At 44.6% G+C, this 24,859-nt stretch overlaps 1 protein-coding gene across 5 annotated transcripts in view; it reads right to left on the bottom strand.

Moving 5' to 3' along the window:
• The window catches only part of MAP4K5 (mitogen-activated protein kinase kinase kinase kinase 5), a 71,065-nt gene extending 47,316 nt beyond the window's left edge, over window positions 1–23,749 (bottom strand). For 4 of the 5 annotated variants that reach the window (XM_072866232.1, XM_072866235.1, XM_072866234.1 and 1 more), the window contains exons 1-3: window positions 23,535–23,749; window positions 22,970–23,182; window positions 2,477–2,534 (exon numbers count right to left, since the gene is read on the bottom strand). In XM_072866232.1, the coding sequence (XP_072722333.1) occupies window positions 2,477–2,534; window positions 22,970–23,077 (166 nt within the window). In that variant the 5' untranslated portion in view covers window positions 23,078–23,182; window positions 23,535–23,749. Of the gene's footprint in view, window positions 1–2,476; window positions 2,535–22,969; window positions 23,238–23,534 lie in introns of all 5 variants that reach the window. The other variant, XM_072866233.1, reaches the window with a different exon arrangement.
• Window positions 23,750–24,859: the final 1,110 nt, after the last annotated feature.

Below are 24,859 nucleotides of genomic sequence, written 5' to 3'. Positions count from 1 at the left end.
TGATATTCTAGCTTGAGAGGAAGAAAACAAGGGGTGGGGTGAAGCCACCAAAGTACTCCATTTTAGAAACGTTCCCAGCCCTTTTCCCCCACGCTCCACTTTTATTTTGGTAAAAACTACTTTGGTGAGCTAACTCAAATTCATGCATAGTTGCTTGAGCATTTCAAAATGGCTGAAATAGGAAAAAAAAAAAATATTGAGAGATTCCATGCAAGATTCTTACCTTAACAAACATCAAGGATTTTTTGGAAGACAAAAAAAACCCCAACTGTAAAGACATTATCACTCTTCCCTCAAAGTTTTGATCTGGGATTTCACAACTAAGAAATATGGGGTGAGGCACACGCATTAAGCATTGATTCTCCTGTCAAAGGTTTGAAAATTATTATTCAAGGGTAACCGACGTGTCGGAAAAATTTAGCTGGCCTAGAATTCAGCTGGACAATACTAAACTTTTATGAAAAATGAACATACTTACTGCTATTTAAAAAGTCTTCTCTGAATCTTTATTCATATGGCTAAAATAAAAATTTTAAAACATTTGGTTTCTAAGACTGACTTTCCGATCACTATATATACCACTGGTCGTAGAGTCCTCAATGGGAGAGGAGCTGGTCAGATGTCTTGGGTAAGCTGTGAAGCACCATTCTGCTAGCTCGGATTTAACAGAAAGCTGGAGGAACTACAAAACACAACAGGAGGATGGGCAGAGGCAACTCTCAGGGCTCAGCTCCTCAGGGATGCACATTTGGAGAGAGCGGGAGAAGAGAGGGCGGCCTTTCCGCTTACCAAGGACCTACAGACATCAGCAAACCCTTTGTGTAAGAACCCATGATGCCTCTCAACCCGACTGACCGAACAGAACCAAGCAAATGAGACAACGTATTTTCCTAAGCAAGAAAGAGGAAAATAGCACATCCACCTCACTTGCTAGCAATGTATTGACACTGTGAGCTCCCCATCAAAATTACAGTCTTTTAACACATACAGTCATGAAGAGATGCTGGTGTTCAGGGACTGGAGACATTTCAGTGCTGGTCATCAAAACCTCGAATCACAGAAGACAGGTTGGCAGGGACCTCCAGAGATCTCTGGTCCAGCCTTCTGCTCCAAGCAGGGCTAACCCCAGAGTCAGGTCATGTTGCTCAAGGCCTTGCCCAGTCAGCTTCAGAAAATCCTCAAGGATGGAGATCCCACCACCTCCCTGGGCCCTGCCCCAGAGCACAAACACCCTCCTCGTGAAGAATTTTCCCCACATCCAGCTGGACTCTCCCTTGGTGCAGGCTGTGCCGGCTGGCTCTCACCCCTTCGCTGGGCACTCCTGACGAGAGCCTGGCTCCAGCTCCTCTGCTAACCCGCCATGGAGGACAGTGGTTAGATCCCTCCTCAGCCTTCTTGTCCCCAGACTAAAAACCACTCAGTTCTGCCAGCCTCTCCTATGTCATGCGTCCTTCCAGATTTTCCTCCATTTTTCCTGCCTAAAGAGTTTGTGTTTATTCCCTGCAGCACTCCAGTCATGGAAGCTATCTCACTGTATCTCCATAAACTCTACTACTTTCTTAATTGTCCCTTAATTGCTTCGCAGGCTACAGGTGTCAGTCCACGAGCATGGGGCAAGCACACATTCACAGGAGGAGCCTCTCTCAGCCCCTGTGCCAGAGCCAGGACCCCGAACAGACACAGCACAGCAGTTCAGGCAAACCACAACCACAGAGAGACCAACATGGCAGAGACACACAGAAGAGGACTATGCTAAGGAGGGATTTGACAGGTATGCCAGTGACCAAGTAATGAGAGATTACTTCTTCGAACAAATACAACATCCTCAGGTGGGACTGAGTTGTGACTGAGGAGATAAAAAGCTCCTCATTTCCACGCAGGACACAATTTCTGCTTTCAACTCTCTGTGCAGGACTCAGATTAGGCTTCAGCTCAGCAAATCTCTTGGGCAGCAAGTGAGCTTCTCCTGCATCTCCTGCTCTTAGGAGGAGTGGCAGAAAATGCATAGGGAAATGACAGTACAAGCCACCCTCCTCCCTCAGCACAGGTTAGAAAAAAGACGACACATTAAAAAGCACAGGGCTCTGTTCTTCCCAGTGCACCTTTGGTGGGGCACTAGCAGCATTGCCTGGTCCCTTCCTCCTTTCAACTCACACAGCCTACCAGCTCCCTACTCTCTCAGAGCTCACAATTTACCATCTGTCCTTAATCTTCTCTTTGTACTACCAACACACGGTAACTGCAACATCTTTTTATGCAACAATCGATAAGGCAGATAAGAACAAACAAGGAAATAGTGAGCAGGACATAGCCAAAAGTCACGGTACATCCTGCAGTGCTTCCTGTAATCTACCAGCAGAAACTACAAAAAACCCCAAACACTTCTTTTGTCTGGAGCTTCACAGCCGTGTGAAAATAAACATATGGAAAAAATGAAAATGCAATTCAAAAATACAGAAAAGAATGTAAAACTTACCAGGCTCTAACTTGATTATTTTTACAGCAGCCAGTTCTCCTGTATGAAGATTTCTAGCCTGAAATAAGAGAGTTAAGACATATTTAATTACACTGCAAAGGCATCTCACACAGTCTTACAAACTGTGAACAGATATGTGTTACAAATATGGCACAATGCAATGAGCTGAGAGCAACCTGGGTGAGGATTACCTGGTTTTGGTATTAGCACAGCATCAACCTAGTTGGAGTTGTGAAGTATTACCGGCAGTTCCTTTCGAGACTTTAAAAAACCCCAGCTATCCGCCAGCAAATGAGAGTTCACGCCTCTCAAACACCATTTTTAAGGGTTGTTGAAACTGAGAAGTTTCTGCCATCCGTGCTCGCTGGGGTGGTACAAAAGCACTGTGCTGCAACACAGACTGTCAGGGCATGGAGCGTGCAGTGCTCAGCCACCCATTTCGTGGTGCTAAACCTCAGCGTGCTCGGAAAGTGGAACTGATAGATGGAGGGGAAGATGGAGCACGACCGAGTCACAGCTCCCTGCGAACAACTTAACTCTGAAAACAAACTTCCAGCAGACCCTGACAGAGGCGAGCGATCCCCACCACCCTCGAGAAGACGACAGGGTAGGGAGCTCCAATTAAGCCTTTACAGAACTGCCCTCTCCAGGTTCACTGTAAACTTCACACTGAGAATTCAGTGCCGGAGGAAAATGTTACAGGAACCTCAGATATAGAAAGCTTTAAGAGGGGATTTCATTAACACTTTTAACTCTAGTAAAATGAGCTCTAAATCACTCGGGCACCGTCACCAGAGCTAAACTATATTATTTTTGACACACAACTTGATCCAATTAGGCACTGTGGCATTCCCCTTTTGCTGATCATCCAAAAGTTACAGGAGTCTAAACCCAACGGTTTCATTCTTACCCTACCAAACATGCAGAGTCTTCTGAACATACGAAATCTGGTGAAGAGGTAGATTATAGAAAATCGAAGGAAAACCGGGTTAGGAGAAATGGATTTGGGCAGTTACTTAAGATGAGGACACAAAGCAAATTTGTCCCTGTGGACTGAACTGAAGGAAGCCACTACAGAACAAAACACTCTTCTCTTGTGTATGGACAAGAAGAAGTCTTAATTTAACAACAGGTAAAGCAAGAACTTGAAAGATGAACCCCTCAGTTTTGTCAACACTTAGTCAAGCTTCCAAATTGGGAAAGGCTTTCCAGCCAGGGGAATAAACCCACAACCAACAAGAACTGGCCTTTCAAAGTCCTGTAGTGCTCAGCCAAGAGATGGGTGTCAAAATGCATGCCAAGGACACAAATATGACTCAACCGAAGTCAAAGAGAACGTGAACAACTGTACAACAGAACCAAACATCTGAAGCCAACAGACCAAATCACTGAACACAGGAACAGATAGTTATCTGCTAACCACAAAGGAAACCTTTACCACTTCTTAAAAGTACCTTCCTACCGGAGGTGTTTTTAGACCACAACAAAATCATTGGTACCCTTCAACATCCAGAAAGAGCATGCATCCAAGCATGGACAAAGGACTGGGACTTCTCTGGTACTGTTACACCTAACAATACCATTATGAAACACAGATGTTCCCGTAAGAGACCAAGCACACGCTCTGTCTTGGTGAAGCCAGGGAACCTCCGCTATCCATGCTTCTATCCACAAGCAGCTAAGCTGTTCACATAAAGGAGACTGCACGGTTTCCAGAAGATCAGCTTCATTTCTGAAGTACAAAAAAGATCATATTCCTTACAGATATTCCTTTTCCATATAAGCAATAACTGCCACTGCTACTGTTACGCTGAAGCCTGAAGGAATGGATGTAGTCTGCCAAAGGTCTTTGGTACGCAGACTGCTTGGCAGGGGCTCGAAGGTTCAGGACAGAGGAGATGACTGCAATTACTGGCTCTCAGCTCTCACACATGATAGGCCATAGAGCTTCACCAAATTGTGTCCCGCCGCTATCCAATACTACCATTAAATTTTCGCATATAATCTATAGCCTGGACGTGGACTGTTTCGGGTTTCAACCATAGAACTTTGTCTGCTGGAACGGAAAGCTCTCCAACGGGTTGGTATTTATGAACTAAACACATTAAGTTATCTGAGCCACTTGCCCTAAGACCGGTTTTCTGGTCCTACAGTTTAATCTTCCAACCGAACACATTCTTGAGTTGATGACACCAGGACCACACATGCTACTTAACTCCTATTGTGCCAGCAGCAAGGGCAAAAATGCTGAGTATTCCCTGATACTCAACGTCCTTTTTTGCATGCTCACAGATACAGGAGCTGTATTAGATCTTCAGCCTAGACAGTCGTATTGCAAGCATGCAGCAAATTACCCAAACTGCTTCCCAAGAGACGTCACCTGCCCACAAAATCGACTGATGGCTTTTGTTCTTTCATCTTGGATTGCACCAGCTTTACAGGGGCACACACATCTCTCTCTGCTGTCACTCTTGGTTTTTTTAAGCTTTTCTCTTCCATACCTTTCTGTCAGCTGAAAACTTGATCAATAATTAATTACTGTTATCTTGCACATCATTAAAAATGGAAGGCGGCCAGGGCTAAAAACTGGTTCTCCACGGTACACACCTAGATATGAAAACTGTCAAATAAGGATTCCTCAAATCATTTTGAGAGATGTTAGTTAAAGAAATTCTCAACTCATTTCCTATGGGTGACTACAGTTTGCATCGTTCTACTTTTTGAAAAAGGACTGCATAGTATCAAGGAAGTCACAGACAGGAATGCACTACATCAACATTGCTGGCTTTGTGAATCAAACCTGAAATTTTACTACAAATGATATTTGACAAAAATGTAAGTTCTCCATAATCTGCCTGATGTGAATAATTAATGATCTATTTGTGTTATTGATATACTTCTTCACTGGAGGTGGGGGAATTGAAGTAAAGCTAAGAAATTATAGTTCTCCTAGTCATCTTACTTACCTTTTTAAAGCCTGACAGCAAAATATCTGCCTCCTTCCCATCCCCTGAAATTTCCTCAGTATTTCAAGTCTTAATTCAAAATTAGCTGAAACCAACCAGAGGCCAGGGAAGCTCTTCTCCCCTGCATGTCAAGTAATCCAGACCTGCCAATTAACAAGTATAGCTGCTGTTCCGTATCTCATGAGCTATTATTGACACAGCAAGTTATCATTTATATGCATTTATCACATAAAGATGACATATATATCATGAACTTTGATGATCTCTTCTGAATTCCAATATTTCTAATATTTCAGTGTAATGGAAGACAAAACCTGTTAGGTTTCTTATTGTCTTTAATTTTGCTGGCCTTGATTCCTTCAATATGTAAGGAAGTCTCCTAAGAACTCATCTTGACCCTGAAGGCTAAAAGACTAAAGCTGAGTCCACACGCCCACCAGCAACGTGGTCCAGTTCCCACGTGACAGAAGTGGAGCCCAACTTCCCCAACAGATCAGGGGACTTGCTGCAAGACTTTCCCCAAGAGAAAGACAGAGCTTTTGCTAGCTGTTAGTATTGATCTTAATTTTATTTAATGAGACTCAAAACTGAAAATTATGTTCTACATTACTCAGAATGAAAATTAAAACTATAGGATTTTGGCAGAAGGATTGCAAAGCTCCAACAGAAAACTTGACCTACACAAGAATGGGTCCAGAACAAGGGTATATTTGAATGAGGTGAGCCACACAGTCAAATTTATTTTCCTCAGTGTCATCTACAGAGTATATTTACTGGGAAAGAAGAGCTAGGTAATAGTCTTTTAGTCACCTCTTCTTCAGCTGTCCTACAGCCTGCTATAGGATGAGTGACAGCACCCCACTGAGCACAGCTCTTCCAGAATATTTTAGCAGCTAAATACTAATACTACAGAACATCACACAGAGTCTGTGTTCAAAATAAAACAAAACACAAGTACACCTTTTTCTGAATATCCCATCGCATAGTCGTAGCAACCTAGGGGATTACTTGTCACTAGTTTAACGTGACAGCACAATGATCATTACACTTTTTTCCCCAGCGTTATTTCAGCACCAGCCAACACAACCCAGATTCCCTCAAGCATACACACAGCTGTACCAGAGCAGATTAAAGGTTCCTTTATTCCTTTAAACCCATGGTCCTGTCTCAAACAGCAGATGCTTCAGAAATTGGTTAAGAGCTGAGCAAGCAAATGGTGACACTTTCCTGATGCACTCCCCCAGCAACTGAATCGGGATCCACGGTGCCTTCTGCGACAAGGACTAGCTGCAGACAGAGCGTTAGGCTGTCAATCCAGGAGCAACACACGTTCTTCCAACCTAGGTACAACATCAGTGGCATGTCCCAACACCGCGCTTAAAAATGAGAGGTGGACTATTAGCAGGACTGGGGTTTTGGGAAGTTGGGAGAGTTTTATGATATTACACACAAAAAAATCATCGGGTTTTCCCAATGAGACTTAACGTTCTTCTCAGAACTGCATCAAAAAGCTGTCATGGGACAGTGGAACCCAACGTGACACCCGTGGCAATCCCTGTGTACGATGCTTTCCACCGCACACCCAAACAATGCACACGAGAAAACACATTTTGGGTAGGACACTTTCTGTAGCTAATGACCAGAAATAACACAGAAAACTGGTTTCAGAACCGGTTATGCGCTCTGCAGTTTTGTTTTATTTATTTTTAAGAGCGCAAGCCAGACAATTCCACCCCAGGGAGTCCACAGTACTAAGCTGTGTGAGATGGACAAGAACTGGAGAATCATTTCACTTGGACATCTGAATGCAAGTTTATGTGCTCAGTCTCCTTGTCCAGCCACCTTCTCCTTCAACACTGAGGAAGAGAAGGGGAAGATGCAGACAGCAATATCACTCTCACAGCCTCCAAATTAGTATTTTCAATTTCCATGGTGAAATCCCCTCCTCGCCCCAACATAGTTGTCTGATCTCCAGCCTTGGATCAACACCCCAATTCACCAGAAGAGCCGTTTGTTTGACCGTGTCTTCATTTAATCTAATCATAATTGCAGCTCCTGTGGCAACCCTGCCATGCATCCCCATCTTATTCATTCCTTGCCAAGCTTCACTCATCAGTGACCATGACATTGTGCTGTCTCAAGTGCTGCCTGCTTCTCCTCAGTTACTGCATATACCTTCAAAAGGTACCCTGACCTCCCGCCCAGTGACTGAAATAGAAGTTTCTCATCCGCTCTGTAGTTTCTGACCTCTTACACTTTATAACTCTTAACCTGCTCTATGCGGTTTTGAAATTCCCATTATGCTGCATCGTTCTTTTCATATCTCACAGCATCAAACAGACCCTTGAATTCACCTACCTAGGTCTCTGAATTCACATCTACCACTACCTAGAGCTCTCAGCCAACTAAGGTGGCCGAAAGAAATGTCTCTCACCTGGGCTGCTCTAAATCCATGAAAACAGACTCCTTTCTTACATGCAGGAAGCACAGTAAGTATTTTAGTTGTGATTAAAAAAAGAGCATCCAAAACATTACAGGCATCAGGGGCATAAAAAAGAGCAGGATACCTGAACAAACCAAGACTACTGCATATATGTACCAGAAGGCAGGAGGACAGAGACCTTGAAAAAGAAGATAGGGTCCTGAAGATGCCACCACAATCAGCCCATCTGCGGAGCAAAACTTCAGCAAGCAACTGCCACAGCTTGGCACAACCACCAGACCTTTCAGCAGCACTTCAGCCATGAGCTTTTCTGCACGAGGATTTGGGTTTCACTACTTGGTGTAGTATCCCTCTCCCATACAATACAGATGCTGCCATGAACATGCCACATTCTTGTATGCAAACCCATTTCAACTTTTTTATCCTACGCTCAAACTGATCACATGTAGAGATGAGACATTTCTACAAAGGAAGAACTTATTTCTCAAGATGAAACCCGTGATTCCTCCCTGCTGTTCCCAGCACACAAGGAGAAGCCCTCAAGAGCAACTCCAGGATCCTGAGGTCCCGCACCTCAACAGAGAGACCTGCCATGAAGGACAGCAAGTCCTCAGGGGGCCTCGGTAACTCTAACACAACAGTAACTTTGGGGGGGTTCATCATTTGCTTGGGGTTTTTTGTGAACACACAAACATCCATAAAAATCAGTACCCAAGATGCAATATTAAGAAATCTGACAGGAACTGCCAGACTGGATTAGGTTTCTGATCTGCTGGTTTACCCTTTATCCCTCAAATAAGCAGCAACTGATGTGTTAGAGAAGAATTCGATCTTGGTGGATGGCAACCTGCTGGTCTGTAACAGAATTTGAATTATGTCCCAATGCAGAAGCTCAAATAAGCATTCCTAGTGTTTATCATAATTAACTATACAATTTTGCTTACTCTTTATGATTTACATAAATAAGTCTGTCGGTTTTAAAAAATGCTCTGCAAATAGAGCTGAAAAACTATTAGGCAGCTAAAGCAAAGAACAGCAACGCTGGATATTAATGAACAGAAAGGAGAGGCTTGTACTTCTGAAACACCATCTCTTTACCGGCGGAGTTTAACACCCAGACTGTAGAGCTGGGTATTCATTAAAAGTCAATACATAACCGGAAAGCTTCTCAGAAAACCCAGCTTAAAAGCAATAAGAGTTAATCCCCACTGTGTAAGCCTAGAATTGCTATCCTTCAGAAGGATACCGCAACCTTTTGCACTCCCGTACAACATTAGGAAAGCACTGTTGTAAAAGAGATCAAACTCTCTGAAAGCGCTGAGAAAACAAATCCTTGAAAATTTGCAGGTGAAGGTTAACCCAAGCAGAGAGGCCAGTTCTGATGGCTCACCGCTGAAAACGATCTCCTGAAACGCTCACCCGAGCAGCACCCTGCAAAGAGAGCAAAAGGGTTTTTTCCTGCATTCCCCTGTATCTTACCTTCTCATGGATACATGTACCAAACCCACACAGGTGCAATTACTGCAGAGTTTTGTGGGGTTTTTTCTTTTCTTTTATAGAAAACAAAACAAGAAAAACGTTCCCAAAACTCCCCACATCCCCATCCTGAGAAAACCTAAACAGCGTACTGGACTGAATAAAGGCCCCCCTGCTCAGTGCTGAGAGCATCTCTGTAACAGATGCTGAACACATTTTTCTTCTTCATGCAGGAAGGTCAATGGATGGATTAAAAACGTAGAAGGAGGAACAAAAGAGGATAGCTTACAAAAAAAAAAAAGTGGGACTCTGTCACACATGAGTGCAAATCTTACTGAATGGGCTGAGATTTGTGCCAGACAGGAACAACTGCCTCTCCCACCCTGAGTCCTCACAACGCTCCGCTCACCACCCAAGGTGTGCCAGGGCAGCTCACATGTGAAGCAGATGTCCAGCTAGTCTTTGCTGCTGCAAAAAGACACCTAACAGCAATTTCTAATTTTCAGGGCTCTTGCTCTTTTAGGAGGCAGAAACACCCGGAGGCAATTGTTCACTCCGCAACCTTCCAGCTGGATTTCCCAGATGGAGAGCAGTACCAGGCTCCTTTATAGCGAAGGGCACAGAGGCTTTCAGAAACCATTTCCCTAACAGAGACTTTACAGATGCAATACACTAAGAGAGAACCATCTCTTACAACCATCGCTGTTACTACTTTTCGGGATAAACCAAAAATAAAGATTCACACGCTAACTTTACTTTTTATATGTATTTCTGAATTTCTTGTGTCAGCTACTTTATACTGCAACGGCACTACTAAGAGAGCCGTTGCTCTGGATATCAGAGCTGAATACTGTACAAAGACAAATATTGATTTTGTGGGTGCTCTCCAGATGGACATTGCCACTCCTCGCCCTTCAGACGAGGAACACGCGTCAGTACAAAGCAGGAGGCAAACTTCACAGCTGTCACTCCCTATTTCCACATTCACAGCACTTGCAGTTTCCCTTACTGAAGGAGCAGAACCCAGAATGCACAAAAGTGCCAGAGTTTAAATAAATTCTACATTAAAACGTACCAGGGTTTAAATAAATTCTACATTAAAACCTGAAACCCAGTGCAGTAAGATCTGCGACTGGCACTCCTAAGCACAGCTATAATGCAAATAAGGCTTAAATGTATTTACTTTTACTGGTGAAATTTAGATAGTATATCTCTTGCCGAGAAAACTGGGAGGAGGGGAACCTACCTTTCACTCACAGACTTCAGATGCTTTCTTACTCAAGGCCAATTAACTCAAGCAATAAGTGATTAAAAGCTCATTAATGATGTTAGGCCAACTCCTTTTATTCCAGCACAGAAAACCTGACGAAGGATTTGTATAAGCGAAGTGGCTTTACAGTTCTGCTACAGATCTCGGTGGCCACTAAAACATTTAATTCTCATTCCTAGCAATAACTACTGAAGGACAAAGACCTACGGCAATAAGGATAACAATAATAACAAAGCAAAGATCAATGCACATCTTCACAGCATTTATTTAGGGAAAAAAAACAAAAGAAGTCAGCAATATGCTTCCAAGTAGAGGTTGGTTATTCTCCTATGAAATTTTCTTGGCAGGTCATCATTTGCAAAATATTTGGCATGATCCTTCCAAAAATTGAAAAGTTCAGGCTATAAACAGACCCTGACCACAAAAGTACTATTTAGCAACTAATGCAACACAAAAGATACAAACAAATACCACATGAGGAAAAAAAAAAAAAAAAGAGCCCAATTTTGACTCAGTTGGAGCAGACCGCTGGCAAGAACCAAAACAAAAAAGTACCTTTTCAGGTTACAACTATGTGCATTAGATCGTTTGAAAGGCTACTAGAAATAGCTCACTTTCTTGAGGAATAATAGACATTTTTTAACGTAAGATCACACAAATCAAAGAATGCCCATGAAGCTGCTAGTATACTTAAAACTGAGCAGATATCTAACAGCTTTACTGGCCAGGGTATAAAATAGGGGAAAGAAAGAAAAAAGAAAAAAAAGATACCTTCAAACATACTATTAAACTACAAACTGAGATGGATTTTAAAAAGGTTTATTCACTAGAAGATGGGAAGAATAAATGTAAAACAATTTTATTTTATTCCTATGTTGAATGTATAGACCACGACACAGGAAAAACCCCACAGTATTATGGAGTACGAATTCAAGTAACATTAAAAGATTATACATTTTATCAGCTGCAGGGGAATTTATTTATTCGTTAGAGATGAAAGAACTAAGAGATGCATCAACCAAAATATTTGAAGCAAAGCATCTATGTCTCTCCTTTCGACTGAAAAGAAAAATCAGTGAGTCGATCAGGCACAGCCCTCAGTCTCCCAACATCCACCAAGTCAAGACAGCACCATTAACCCCACCCCACGCATAAGGAACTCACATGGTAGGCACCAACATTTTTTTATTTCAGGGAAGCTATGACGAACTTGTGATTATTTGTACATAACAAGGATAGAACCACTAAGCAGTAGGTCATAGTCATGCAGGAAAGCCATGGCTGGGGTCCAAAGCACTGGACTGTGCTTTCCCATCATAACAAGGAATCTGGCTTTCTAGGCAGGGCGGAAAAAGAAGTTTCTGAAGGAAAAGGCAATGGCTTGCCTTTTTTTTTTTTTTTTAAACTAAGCCACTCATGCTGCATTAAAGAATTTTAAGACCATCATTTTACTTTTTTGACACCAAAGGAATTTTTTTACTGCTTTGCACTGTAACCGTGAGCTAATACACAGCAAGATGTGTCTCTTCAGAAGGGAGAACTGAGGAACCGCTGTTGGCATTCTAAAGCGGAGAAGAAACTGCAATTCAGAGATTGCAACTCTTATACCATCACTATCTGCATGCAACTTCCTAAAACACCAGAAATACTTTTGGACATACTTCCAGATTAGTCAGAACAAAATATCCAAATGTATGGATTTTGCTGGGGTTTTTGTTTGTTTTATTGAAGCTATTTTGCCTAGAACTGCAGTACTTCATGCTGCAACTGAGCCGTGCGTGCAAGCTCGTTTTTAACTAGAGAGTGTTTGGGCAAATCCCTCCAGCTTTTCACGTCACACGCAGGCTCTTCTGCAGCACCAAGCCTTCCAAACACAGGGTACATATCGACTCCTTTTCCTTACTGTAATTTATTTGAGAGAATCTAGAGAGGTGCAGGTGAAAAATGTAGATTTAAGTAGAAAAATCTAACTTCAACAAAGCTGTTCAGTAACTGCCTCCTTAAATTTCACTTCCTCAGAGATGGACTAACAGTTACAAAACTAAAAGGACAAACCATAAAGTTGTCTTCATAAAGAAAATAGGGCTGGGCGTTTTGTTCTTTGGTGGTGGTGGTGTTAAATAAAACAGCGACCAGAATAGAAAGAAAGAATAAAAAAGCAGCTGTGTAAATCGAAGACGTTAAAAGAAAATTAGTTTAAAATAGGAGCAGTGAGATTCTTCTTCTGCCCTAAGATTAAGCTTTGGTTTGCACCTGTACTATATCAATTGTCACCTTCTTGGGGTGGAAGATGGGCAAGACATAACAATTTCCTCTCATTTTATAACAATTTCCTCTCAATGTCATTTGTGTACATGTGTATACATACTACAGTGTGCTTGCTGCTTTCTGACTACTGGGACAGTACCACTGTTCCGTTGTTTCTACTAGAATGAAACCCAACATTTATTTACAATCTTAATTTTATATCTTATAATGATGAAATAGTGGTCAGTCATATTTCTAATTCAGTAGGCAATTCAAAACCACAGCCTGGAATTCTGTTGAAATAAACAGAAATTACATTTTTAGTAAGTTTTTTAATGAGGAAAATTAGAACTTTTAAATGTGCTAGATACGTGAGAAAGGTTAAGTGTAAAGTATGCTTTGCACTTACGCTGATTAAGAGAGGAAATATGCCGCCATTTCATCACAGATGATATCTTTCACGACTTTACAGCTATCTTATCCTCTCACATCTTATTTTCAGCCAGAATGGAGGAGAGAAAAGAAAGTTTTTTGATTTTTCTTTTTTTGTTTTCTCAGTTTTGACTGATCCACTCATTTAAATGATGTAACTTGAAAAGAAGAAACAAATTTTTTCTACAGGTTAGTCTACAGATGTCAAACACCGGTTTCACTTCAGTAGTCTGGTTTCAAGCACTTGGCCAGTGACTTCCTCGCTTCACTGGTTCAACTTTCTTTAAAATATGGACCAAAAATATGCTGCTCAAATAATATGCATGCTACAGAAATTATAACATAAATAATCAGGCCTAATTTGCTGTAAACTGGAATTTTAAAGAAATTAAAAATTTCTTTTCAATTTTACCATACTAGAGGACATCTTCCACCTTGCCTTGTTCCTCTCTGCCTGCCTGTCCTCCTCCTTTTGAATTCCACCCCTACGGAAGCTAACTTTGCTGCCCAAGTCAGCACAGCCAGTCCGTACTCGAGACATCCCAGTGCAGGATTTAGACAAACCTCAACACACAGAATGAGAAAAAAGAAAAATTCATCTTCATGTACCCTAAACAGGCGGTCGGTCGTGACTGGTGAAGTGATGGCAGATACAAAACGTTCTCAACATCTTCCCACCCATCCTCTTAACTCCCTCTGTCCCCAGTTTGATATTGTGAGCCAAATTTAAAAACAGACTCTCTAGACAGGAACTGCTTGGCAAAGTTTTAAAGGCACCGTGTTAATCAAAACATCAGTCATGCCTCTTCACAATTAACCAAGAAGCAGAGGATTGGAACTCAAACAGTGCTTTAAACGCAGACATGCCTGACACAAAACGAAAGAACATTATCAGAAACTGCTTATCCTGTCCAATTACTGACCCAGATTGGTGAAGGCAATTCTGACTATGCAGATACACTCCATCCAGCCTCAGAAACCCTCAGCCCTCGTGAGCTGCTAACGCTACAAAAGCGATGTCCACGTAGCTGAGCGTAGTTCAGTTGCCTCTCCCCTGCAATGGAAATAGTCCTCTTAAGGCAGGGGGCATTTAAAATGGCAATGCTTCTTTCACAAAACCAGTCTTAAATGAAAAGGGATCTCAGCTGTTTAAGAGAATCTATCATGATATTTAAATTAACAACCTCCCTCTGACAGACAATACAACTGTGAATACCTGCAAGTGATACGTCAAATATTCTCCCTTACCCCACCGTAGACCAAGTGCATCAGAAGAAAAATTTCAGCTGCTGCTGTTTTCAAACCCGTTGTAAATACAGCACAAATACCTGAAGCTCTTAGTCACGGGAGAGCAATGAACACTCATCAGGCATTGCTTCCTGTCAAATTTGAATTCTTTAAGTTTTATCAAGACAAAGTACATCTATAAAAGATGGCATGGCCGCACCTTTATTCTTTCTACCTACCGTGTTTACCTTTCCGTGCCTGTGCAACGGACTTTACCACTTCTCTTCCCTCAAGATTAATGACTAAATTTCCCAAACATCTTTGGGAGTCTAATGATTATAATTCAACTATTACCTTGCATGTCTGTACATTAAACAGCAAGTTAAGGCAAACGCAACACAATTCTATATTGCTCCAATAGCAACGATCAGCAACAGCCATACACACAGCTGGGAAGAGAACAAGAATACAGCTTCTTGGGGTGGACCATCACATTAAACGTACGAAGAAATGAAGCCTTTGATGCTGCACAGGAAAGAGCTACACAAAGAAAGCTCAAGAACGACTTCTTACCAGTAAGCCAACAGAGTCCCCCTGCAATGACCTCTTCACTCTCTGAAGATAAACAGCACCTGCCTTTCTGGAATGTCTCAAAATTCACATTTCAACAGGCTACAAATCCAGCTGTTCACACTAACCTGACAATATGTTTCATTCAGCTTTCTGGAAACGTCCAGCCAAATCTTCCTCATCTCTATGAAAACATGAACCTTCTATACACTATATTCATGCGGAAGACACAAAAATAGACTTGGGAGAAGAGTAATTCCAACATACCAAAATATCAAACATGGCATTAAAGATGCCGTTTTGAGGGATCAGTTCAGTAAATGCAGCAGTTCTGGCCACCAGGACTGCGGGTCAGCTCAAAGCTCCGAGGGATATCCCTGACTGCATCTTGCACGATCTTTTTACTATCTTCAGGAGCAGAGAAGTCAGGAGAAACCCGTATAGCAACCCACAGGATAACAGACTAGGGAGAAGTACTGGAAGAGGCTAAGGCTTTCGAACAAAAGCCTTGGCACTTCTTATTCTCCCTCTGCTGCAACAAATTTCAGAATTTTTACTGCCTGCTCTTCATGTACTGACCGGTGCCTGCTCAAACCATATCTTAGCGTCCCGCAGTCTCAAAAGTGAGCAGCTTCGCGAGATCTGCGATGCTAAATGCACTAGTCCCATAATCTGACTACCTCTTGACACAGCGGAGAGGAACATGCTGTCCTGTGTCCGACGGAGGCAGGTCTGGGTCTCAAAATGATGCCAATAGGCTAAATATTACCCGGCAGATGAAGATACTGATTTTGTGGAGCTGGTTAGGTGGGTACGGAGTTAAAAGCTGTTTCACTCTCTGTGGAGCCCCTCTGCTATTTTGATAAACAGAAGGGACTCCAATTTTTCAGACAAGCCACCCTTGAACAGATTCCCTAAACGAGACAAGGGAAAGGGGGTGGAAGGTGCACGATAAATAACGCTGTATGGTGCTGCCTGTGTAAACACGCTCTCCAGTCTAGCAAGCCACAGCTTGGAGAAAAACGTGGTGGTACATAATACAGAAACCCCTTCGCTATAATTAGACAGATTGAGTTAACCTGTCAGAAAGATTACTCTACTTGGTGAGGCCAAATGGGAAGTTCAGATAAGTGATCTTCTGCAATACCTCTTCCATAGGTACACTCTGCAAGGAGATTCGGGCAAGGCCTGGTGGAATAAATTGCCTTTTGCTATTTTTCAACTACTGTCAGCGTCAGGTTGGCCTTATTTACCTACTCCCATTAAAAGCAAGGTAGCATCTGGTTTTATAGATCACAAATGCAAAATCTTGAACAAAATACCCTGCCCTTCTCATTGACTTTTTATGGGAATCCCAGAATGCACTCAGGACCACCAGAACTGCCATAAACCACAAATCAAAGGCTGCTGCGTCCACCAAACCTTGCTGAATGCTCTAACTGCTAGGAATCCTTCAGAAATCAGGAAAGAACTATTCTAAGTTCTTGAAGAAATATAAAATCTGAAACCCTAACAAAACGGCAAAGTGTGAGAAAGTCTTGGCAATCTAAAATGCAAGGCACTGAGGTTGCCCTGAGTTGATGAACAACTTTTATGAATACGGAGACCTACCCATTTCGCATTGTTCTCAAATGGAATCACCTTGGGTTGATGCTGCCTCTTCATTTCATTCACAGCCATAACCAAGAAGCCAGGTGCCAAACATGAATAAAGGTAGCAAGCATATTTGTTTTTCCAGCTGCAGAGCGGATGGACAGTTGCTGGTGTCAGCGAAATATGCTGGCAAACTGCGTTACGGCCTTGCTGACAGGAAGAGCTATTCTCTCTGACATGGATGATCTGCGTACTTCTACCACGCACCTCTGCTGATGGGAACTAGGAATCACTCAGACACCTCATGCTATAAATCTTGGATGCATTAAGTTATCCAAACACGTTGGCAATGAAAATGACCATTGCATCTTCTGGGGACAAAGATGAAGTAGATACTGGTATGCAAATGTTCTGATCTTTGATCTGTTCTTCCTTCTCAGAGATTTCCTCTCCTGTTGGGGAGGGTGGGTAGTGCGTGTGTTTCAAAGGGGGTGCATGAACTGCACTATTCACTTCCTCTGAATGGATATCTCACGTTGAAATGGAGCTCTGGGGTGCAAGGCAGAAAAGGCACAGCTTATAAAGCACCTCCCGTGTTTGAGACTGGTCTCCAAAAACGTGTGCAACATGCAGGGAACAAAAGAACATGCTCTGGTTAACTCCTTCCTGTGCAAGTCCGCAGGACGCCTCAGCCTCCCTCGCTGATTGTACCACGAATAAATGAGGAACAACATAATCATCTACCCAGCAGAATGTCTCATGAAGGACGAGTACTAGGCAGTAATATCACAACTGAAGACTACATCAGAGACAAGGCTGGTCCCAACAGGACATTAAACTCAACAGAACAGACTCGCAGTTCCTCCTTGGCTTAAGAGACGCTGGGTACAGCCTTGGCACTAGCTGATGGCAGCACACTGAAAAGTTGCTACCACTCTTTCTTTGGCTCCTCTGAGGACCCAACCCAGGAGGACAACTCTCTTTAAAAGAGCTGGAAAAGAAATCAGGCCTTATTTTTAAGATTTCAGAGCCTACCTGCTTTTCAAAGTAAAAGACAGGGAGAAACAGACATAGGGAGAAACACTCTATTCCCACCACATAACCTACCATCAACAGAAAACATGAGCAATAGGAGGTAATACTTAAAGCCAAACAGCTTTGAATGTTCCACAACGAAGATCAAATGCTTAATAAGAAAAAAAAACTTACCAAGATTACAAATGGAAACGCAAGGGCTTCCCCCCAACTCCTGAATATCCTAACAGAGGGTGTCTATAAGCCACTGAGCATCTCGGTGCTCAGCTATATATATCCTACTGACTGCATCCTAAAAGAAAAGTGAGCAATTTCCCAGAAGAGAAACTCCACAGCAACAAGAAGAAACTCAACAGCGCTGGTTCGATGCCATTCTAAACACCCTTCGTATGGAAAAACAAGAGTACGCAGAGTTCAGGCATGGCTACAGCAAACACTGCTAACCAGAAGGCTTTGATCTGGAGAAGAAGAGTGGAATCCCCCGATGTGACAGATGTTTTATGGTAATTTATACGTGTAAGCAACGTATATTCACCAGGGTCAGAAGTGCTGAATCAGGGATGGCCAATCCAACTGGTCTGCAGCTGCCAAAACATATTCGTATAAAGTTGGGAGTATGTCATTAAAAACTGACATAGCCATAACTGTACTCTGGTATTAAAACAAAGCCTTAATACTCCATTCTTAACCTGTTGACTTGAAGTAGTAGAACACTTTAACCGGTAAGTTCTCATGATCTGTGAAATTAGACTGACATTAAGAATTATTTTCAAAACATCAAATACAGGATCTCAACAGCCTTTGAGTGCACCAGGAATTATACTCCGGAGCTCTGAGAATAAAGCACTGACCACACAAGCAGGGCTGAAACTTGACTCAAACTGGACAGAGTCCCACTTTTATGGCAACCTTTAAAAAAAAGACTTTTTTTTTTTTAAACCATATTTGAGCAAAAGAGTCTCTGTCTGCCACGATCCAATTTCATTGCTCACTATTTTCCTGCAGCAGTCATCAGTGGCAAACCAGTACAGGTTTCTTCTAAGTTAATGGTGTAGGAGATTTAAAAAAAAAAACTCCCAAGAGAATAAGAGAGACTGAGCAGGTGACTCAAGAAGGAATGAAATTTCCATGCTATTTAATAAAAATGCATCTCTTGCTTACAGATAGTTTCTGCTACTAATTCGGTACATTTCTCTCCCCCTGTGCTTACTTTTAAAGAAAGCTACTGTAGCACTGTTCACAATCCTGCTTGGAAAAACCAAAACAAGACAGCTTTAGAACTGTTGCACAAGATCATATTTGATCATCGCCTCTCAGTGAGGAGAGACATCCAGCTATTCATCCCGCAAAGGCAGCCTGCAGAGGGTGCTGGGCTGAGCAAATGCATCATCTTTCAGCTCAGCTGCCAAACAAGAGCATTCAAAAAGAGAGTCTACATAAATCATCTCTTTGTTCCCCTTCTCCAAAATCGAAGATTAGTTAAAACTCCGTTTGGGGCACTTGCATTAAAAACCACAAAAAGCCAAGCCCTGTGTAGTTGGGGGAGAAGGAGACAGGGGAGGTAGTAGTGAGTGGAAGTTTTTTGTTCCCCAGTGGAGTCAACAGGCTGAGGGTGAAGGCACTCACACGTGTAGAAGACTTTAAATTCCTTTTCATGTGCAAGGGGTGGTGACCCCACGTCTCTCACCACGACCCAAGGTATTCTTTCCCCTAAATCTCTCCACCAAACCTATTCTGAGTCATTAATAAATAGTCAAATAAAAAATCCATGCAGGAAATCCCAGTAAGAAAGAGCTAAAGTAAATTATCACCCTAATGCAGCGCCTGTTTTCTAAGTCCCCTCAGGACACCAACATCTACAAGTACATATAACCAGATGACTTGATGTTCTGATGCAACCAAGTCCCGCAAGCTAACCAAAACAGGCCAGTCTTACACTATTCCAAGTACTTCCAGAAAATATCATGGACCACAGAACCACGTGCTTACGGAGCTGATGATGTGAACTTGTTATCAAAACTGGCCTTATACAAATTAGACTACAAGGCCCCACTGAAAAGCTGCAGGTTCACTGACAGGTCATGCTGGCACCCATGAAAACTCATCGAGACCTGGGATCTAACCACATGATGGGAGCTTACCTGGGATAGGATCTGACGGACCGCTTCCTAGTGCTGGAGATTAAATTCCATTTACAGTTTCTAGCCGCTTTTTTAATTTTCTGCCCTAAGACACTGGTCAACTGGATGTTTCTGCATTAACCACACACACACAAAGTCTATTTCAGCACGACCATGCAGATACATCAACAAACTTACATCATTTTTAAATACTGCTTTGAGACTTTCATGTATATGACCAAGGAGGGCAAACAGAAATCTTGCCAGGAAAGCCAAATTAAAACCTCACTCTTGTAGACCTCACCTTTGCGGTGTTACGGGATGCGATGCTGAGGATACTAACCATTTGACAGAAAGTGGGGACAAAACCAATATTGTCAGCGTATTATTAAGTTCCAGTGAGTACTCAATCTTCGTTATTACAGCCTCTTTCAGAAGTCAGCAATTTGAGATAGCTCGATACAATGCTTTGAGAGATAAATTATTCCAATGGAGAAGAACTGGCGTAACAGCAATATCCTCTATTAAAAAGAAATAAAAGCTTTCCCAACACAGATGAGACAACTAACGCATTAGGATTGTAATGGAAAGCGTACTTCCAAGACTGGTAGACCCAAACTTGGATCTACTTACACACGCTGTGAATAGATAAGAAAATAGTTTATTTACGGACGGTTTCTCCCCCACACTGAAATGCATTTTGGGGAAAAAAAAAAATATTAAACCAACATCAACAATCCAGTACTTATGAGCAACTCTACAATCAACCATTGTGTGCCATGTGACAGACAAGAGAAAAAAACCCCACCAACACTAAGAAAACACATTTCAGTTTTAAGCTTCCATAGTGGTAATGAAAAGCAAAGTGGGTAGGAGATTTTTAGAAAGGTCTTAAATATTCTTCTGTAACCTAATAGTGAACACAAATATTTGTTTAACCTCTGCCTTCAACATCCAAAAAAGAACTAATTACTCTAAAAGCTACCAAATGCCCCAAGAAGAATTCGAGGCATGAACCACCACCACCGAAAAGCATCTGAGGAAGAAGCAGATCTCCCACAACCAGAAAGGCTGTCTCATTTAGACATCCTAAAAACAACTGTGCTGGCGAGGCTGGTGACTCATTAGTAGTGATGGAGCAGAGAAACCACTTGAAGAGGTGAGAGGAAAATTCCATTTTAATTTAAGAGCGCTCTCTAGCAAGCCTTGCCCGAGCTCTGCAACAGAACAACAATCAGATATTCACCAAGAAATGCATTTTATAAACACTACTGACAGCCCTCAGCAAGCACAAGATGTGCCATCTGTCCTAAAAGGACACTTACCATGGACTAAGGAAAATAAAAGTACAATGTTTATATGTTAAGTCCTTTCAAGAAAAAAGGTTTACCTTAAGTTACTTTTAAAATTAATGCAACATCAATGACTTTAAAAAATAAGTTTGCTTTGCATATTTGTCGTAACAGCCAGTGCCATCTGATTCAGCGTTCCCTTGATACGGTTCCTCCCTGTCACAGGGCTTTATAAAAGCCAAGAGCAAACCAATGACCTAGAAACAAATGTAGGCTCTCGAACTACTTTAAACTCTTTACACTTGTTTTAGACTCATAACAACGTCTAAAAATACTGCCAAAGACTTTGATTTAAATTTGCCAGGTTGCACTATGAGAAGGTTTGGGTTTATTCCTATCTGGAACTGTTTCAGGAATCGAAGGCACATTTTTCATAACCCAAAGAATGGGGTGGGGGGGAGGGTTGTGGGTTTTTTATTTAAAGGGGATATGTTTACATGGCACAGAGCAGAGCCATGCATTCAAATCAGCTCCGGAACCGGAAGCTGTATGACATGTCAGCACAGCTCTCCACTAATTACCAGGATAATGAGAAGCAGAATATTTTTTTTTCCACAAGGAGCAAAGAGATGACACAAAAGTACTTCTCTGCCACACAACTAGTTATTTCTCGCCATGCTGCCCTGTACTATGCAGGCATACCCGAACAAACCAGCTCAAGGTATGCTGAGTTTCAGATTTATGAAACCTGAAATGTCCTTTTAAAGGATTTAGTGCTCGATTCCCTAGCAAAGAAGTTGACTGATCTGTGCACAGCACTCTAGGAGAAAAAAAAAGAAAAAAAAAGAAAAAAGGAAGGTAAATATGCACCATGAAAACTTTTAAAAATAACTCCCAGAGGCCATAAGTAACCGTTTCAAAGAGGTGGTGGGAACAAGATCCATCTATAAAACTTCAATTTGAACATTAGCCCTCCCCCAGCACGAGCAATTACCGCTGCCTTTCATGTGGCAGAGTAACACACCTTTTCTTGTTCGGTTGGTTGTGTCAGGTCTATTTTAAAGACACTCAACAGCATTACAAAGTAAAACATTACAGCCACTCTTCCCATGCAGCTGAAAATGCAGATTGCCAAAGACAGGCCAAAAACTTTAAGGCTTTCTTTATAAGCAACCCAACCCTTAAAGCTGCTGAGCATCCCTGACGTTTGGGGAAGGGGCTCGTATCTCCCAGAGAAGCACACAGCGAAGAACGTGCCATGCCTACGCCTTCTGTTTCCCATGGCCGTGGTTCTGGCGATGTGAGCATCGATACGCACCGTTTCAAGAGCATCTGCTGGATTTGCAGCGCTAACTCTACGGCAAGCCATAACTCCGTCCCAGCTTCTGAAAAGCTTTAATCTGCTTCTGCCTTTTGCGTGCTATTATTAACCTCAGGGATAAACTTGCACCCTTTTAATCAGGTGCTTTAACTGATGCGTTCTGGAAACAGGTACAGCAACTAGGTATCCTCTACCTTCTTTAGCAGTAACGCGGAAAGTATCGCCCGCGTTTGAATGGATGTTCACCCATTCAAACCTCTAAGAAATCAGTGAGGGGCCCGTTAAGGCGGACCCTTCTCCAACGCTGCAAGCAGAAGTCAACCCTTTTAAACCAAAGCGTTAGACGGGGAGGGAAACCTCACGCTTTGCCAGAGGTGCCCCGAGCCCGCAGGTTTTTCAGGAGCCGCTCCGTCCCAGCCGGCCCCTTGACGCCCTCAGCCCGGCCGCGCCGTGAGGAGAAGCCCCGCAGCAGAGCCCGCCGCGGCCCCCCACGCCGCTCACCTTGTAGACATCGCCGTAGGTGCCGCTGCCCACCCGCTGGATCAGCTCGTAGTCCTGCTGCGGGTTCCGCCTCAGGATATCCCCGCTCGGCCGCGCCGCCGGCTCCATCTCCAGCCCCGCGCGGCCCCCGCCGGGGGAAGGGGAGCAGCGGCCGCCTTCCTCCTCGCCCCTCCGGCCGGGGATGCTCCTAGCGCGGCAGCCGGCCCATGGCTCCTGCGGCGGAAAGCGCCTGCTGAGGGGGGCTCCCGGGGCGGGCTCTGGGCCGCGGCTGCCGAGACAAAGGCAGGCAGCCGGCGGTTGCCGCGGCCGTTGGCGGCCCGGCGGCGGGGGCAGCGCCCTCCGCAGCCCGCGGCAGCGCCCGGGGCTCCCCGGGGCAACGGGGAAGCGCCGAACCCGGCGGGCAGCAACCGCCCCGGCCGCTGCGGGGAGGGAGGGAGCGGAGGGAAGGGAAGGGAGGTCCAGTCCCGCCGGCGCTGAGGAGGCGCCGCGGCCCGCCCGCCGCCGGCCGGGGCAGCCGCCAGCCCGCCCGCAGCCAGGCCCGCAGCAAGGCCGGGCCGGCTCCTACCTGCGCGCCCACAGCCCTTTGTCCTGCCGGAGAGGGAGCGCCGCCGCCGCCTCCTCCTCCTCCTCTCGCCGCGGCCCCGCTGCCCGCCGCAGCCCCGGCCCCCACGCACGCACCGCCCGGCCGAGCCGAGCCGGGACGGGTCGGGTCGGGACGGGACGGCAGCGGGCCTCCGCGACGCCGCAGCGCCACGGCGCGGCCGACGGCACCGCCGCGGCCCGGCCCTTCCCTCCCCTTCCCTCCCCTCCCTCCTGCCCGCCTTCCTCCCCCCGCCCCGCGCCGGCCGCGGGCCCGGGCCGCCCCTCGGCCTGAGTAAAACCTGTGTCATGATGGCTGCTGCCGGGGGGCTGCGCCGCCCGCGGCCTTCCGCCGCCCTCCCGGCGGCCCTCAGCCGGCGGCGGCCCGGGCCGGGCCCCAAGGCCGCGCGGCCCGGGCGCCAGGGGCCCCGCGGCTCTGCCCGCCGGGCCGGGCTGAGCGGGGAGGTGGCGCGGGTGCTCCCCGCGGCGGGGTTCGCTGTGCCCGGTGAGGCAGAGCCGGGGTTCCGGTGGCCCTGGCGGGGCCGAAGCCCCACTGCCTGCCCTGGAGGTGCCCACCGTGACCCTCCGCTAGCAGGGGTGAGCCTGGGCCGCCACGTCACGGAGCTCATAGAATCACAGAATGGTTTGGGTCGGAAGGGACCTTTACAGGTCACCAAGTCCAAGCCCCTGCCATGAGCAGGGACATCTTCAACCAGATCAGGTCGCTCAGAGCCCCGTCCAGCCGGACCTGGAATGTTTCCAGGGATGGGGCATCTCCCACCTCGCTGGGCAACCTGGGCCAGCGCCTCACCACCCTCAGCATAAACAATGTCTTCCTTAAATCTAGTCTGAATCTCCCCTCTTTTAGTTTAAAACCATTACCCCTTGGCCTATCCCTACAGGCCCTGCTGAAGTCCGTCCCCATCTTTCTTATGAGCCCCCTTTAAGTCCTGGCAGGCTGCTGTAAGGTCTCCCCGCAGCCTTCTCTTCTCCAGCCTGAACAGCCCCAACTCTCAGCCTGGCCTCACAGCAGAGGTGCTCCAGCCCTCGGATCATTTTTGTGGCCGCCTCTGGACCCGCTCCAACAGCTCCATGTCTTTCCTGTGGAGAGACAAGCGTGGGGGCAGGCATGGATTTTGGCCTGTGCCCCTTGGTTTGAGGCAGGAGGAAAGCTCCCAGCTTGCCTACACCACCTATATATTAGATATATTTATATCCATATGTATGCTTCTGCCAAACACCAGCTTGAGCTTTCCATCTTTGACACCAAAGCTGTTCCTTCGTGTACATCCTGGTAGGGGTTATCACAGC

This window comes from Ciconia boyciana, chromosome 6, assembly GCF_034638445.1.
Source record: "Ciconia boyciana chromosome 6, ASM3463844v1, whole genome shotgun sequence".
NCBI classification, from domain to species: domain Eukaryota; kingdom Metazoa; phylum Chordata; class Aves; order Ciconiiformes; family Ciconiidae; genus Ciconia; species Ciconia boyciana.
Note: the sequence above shows the minus strand (reverse complement) of the source record. Positions and strands in the feature narration are given on the sequence as shown.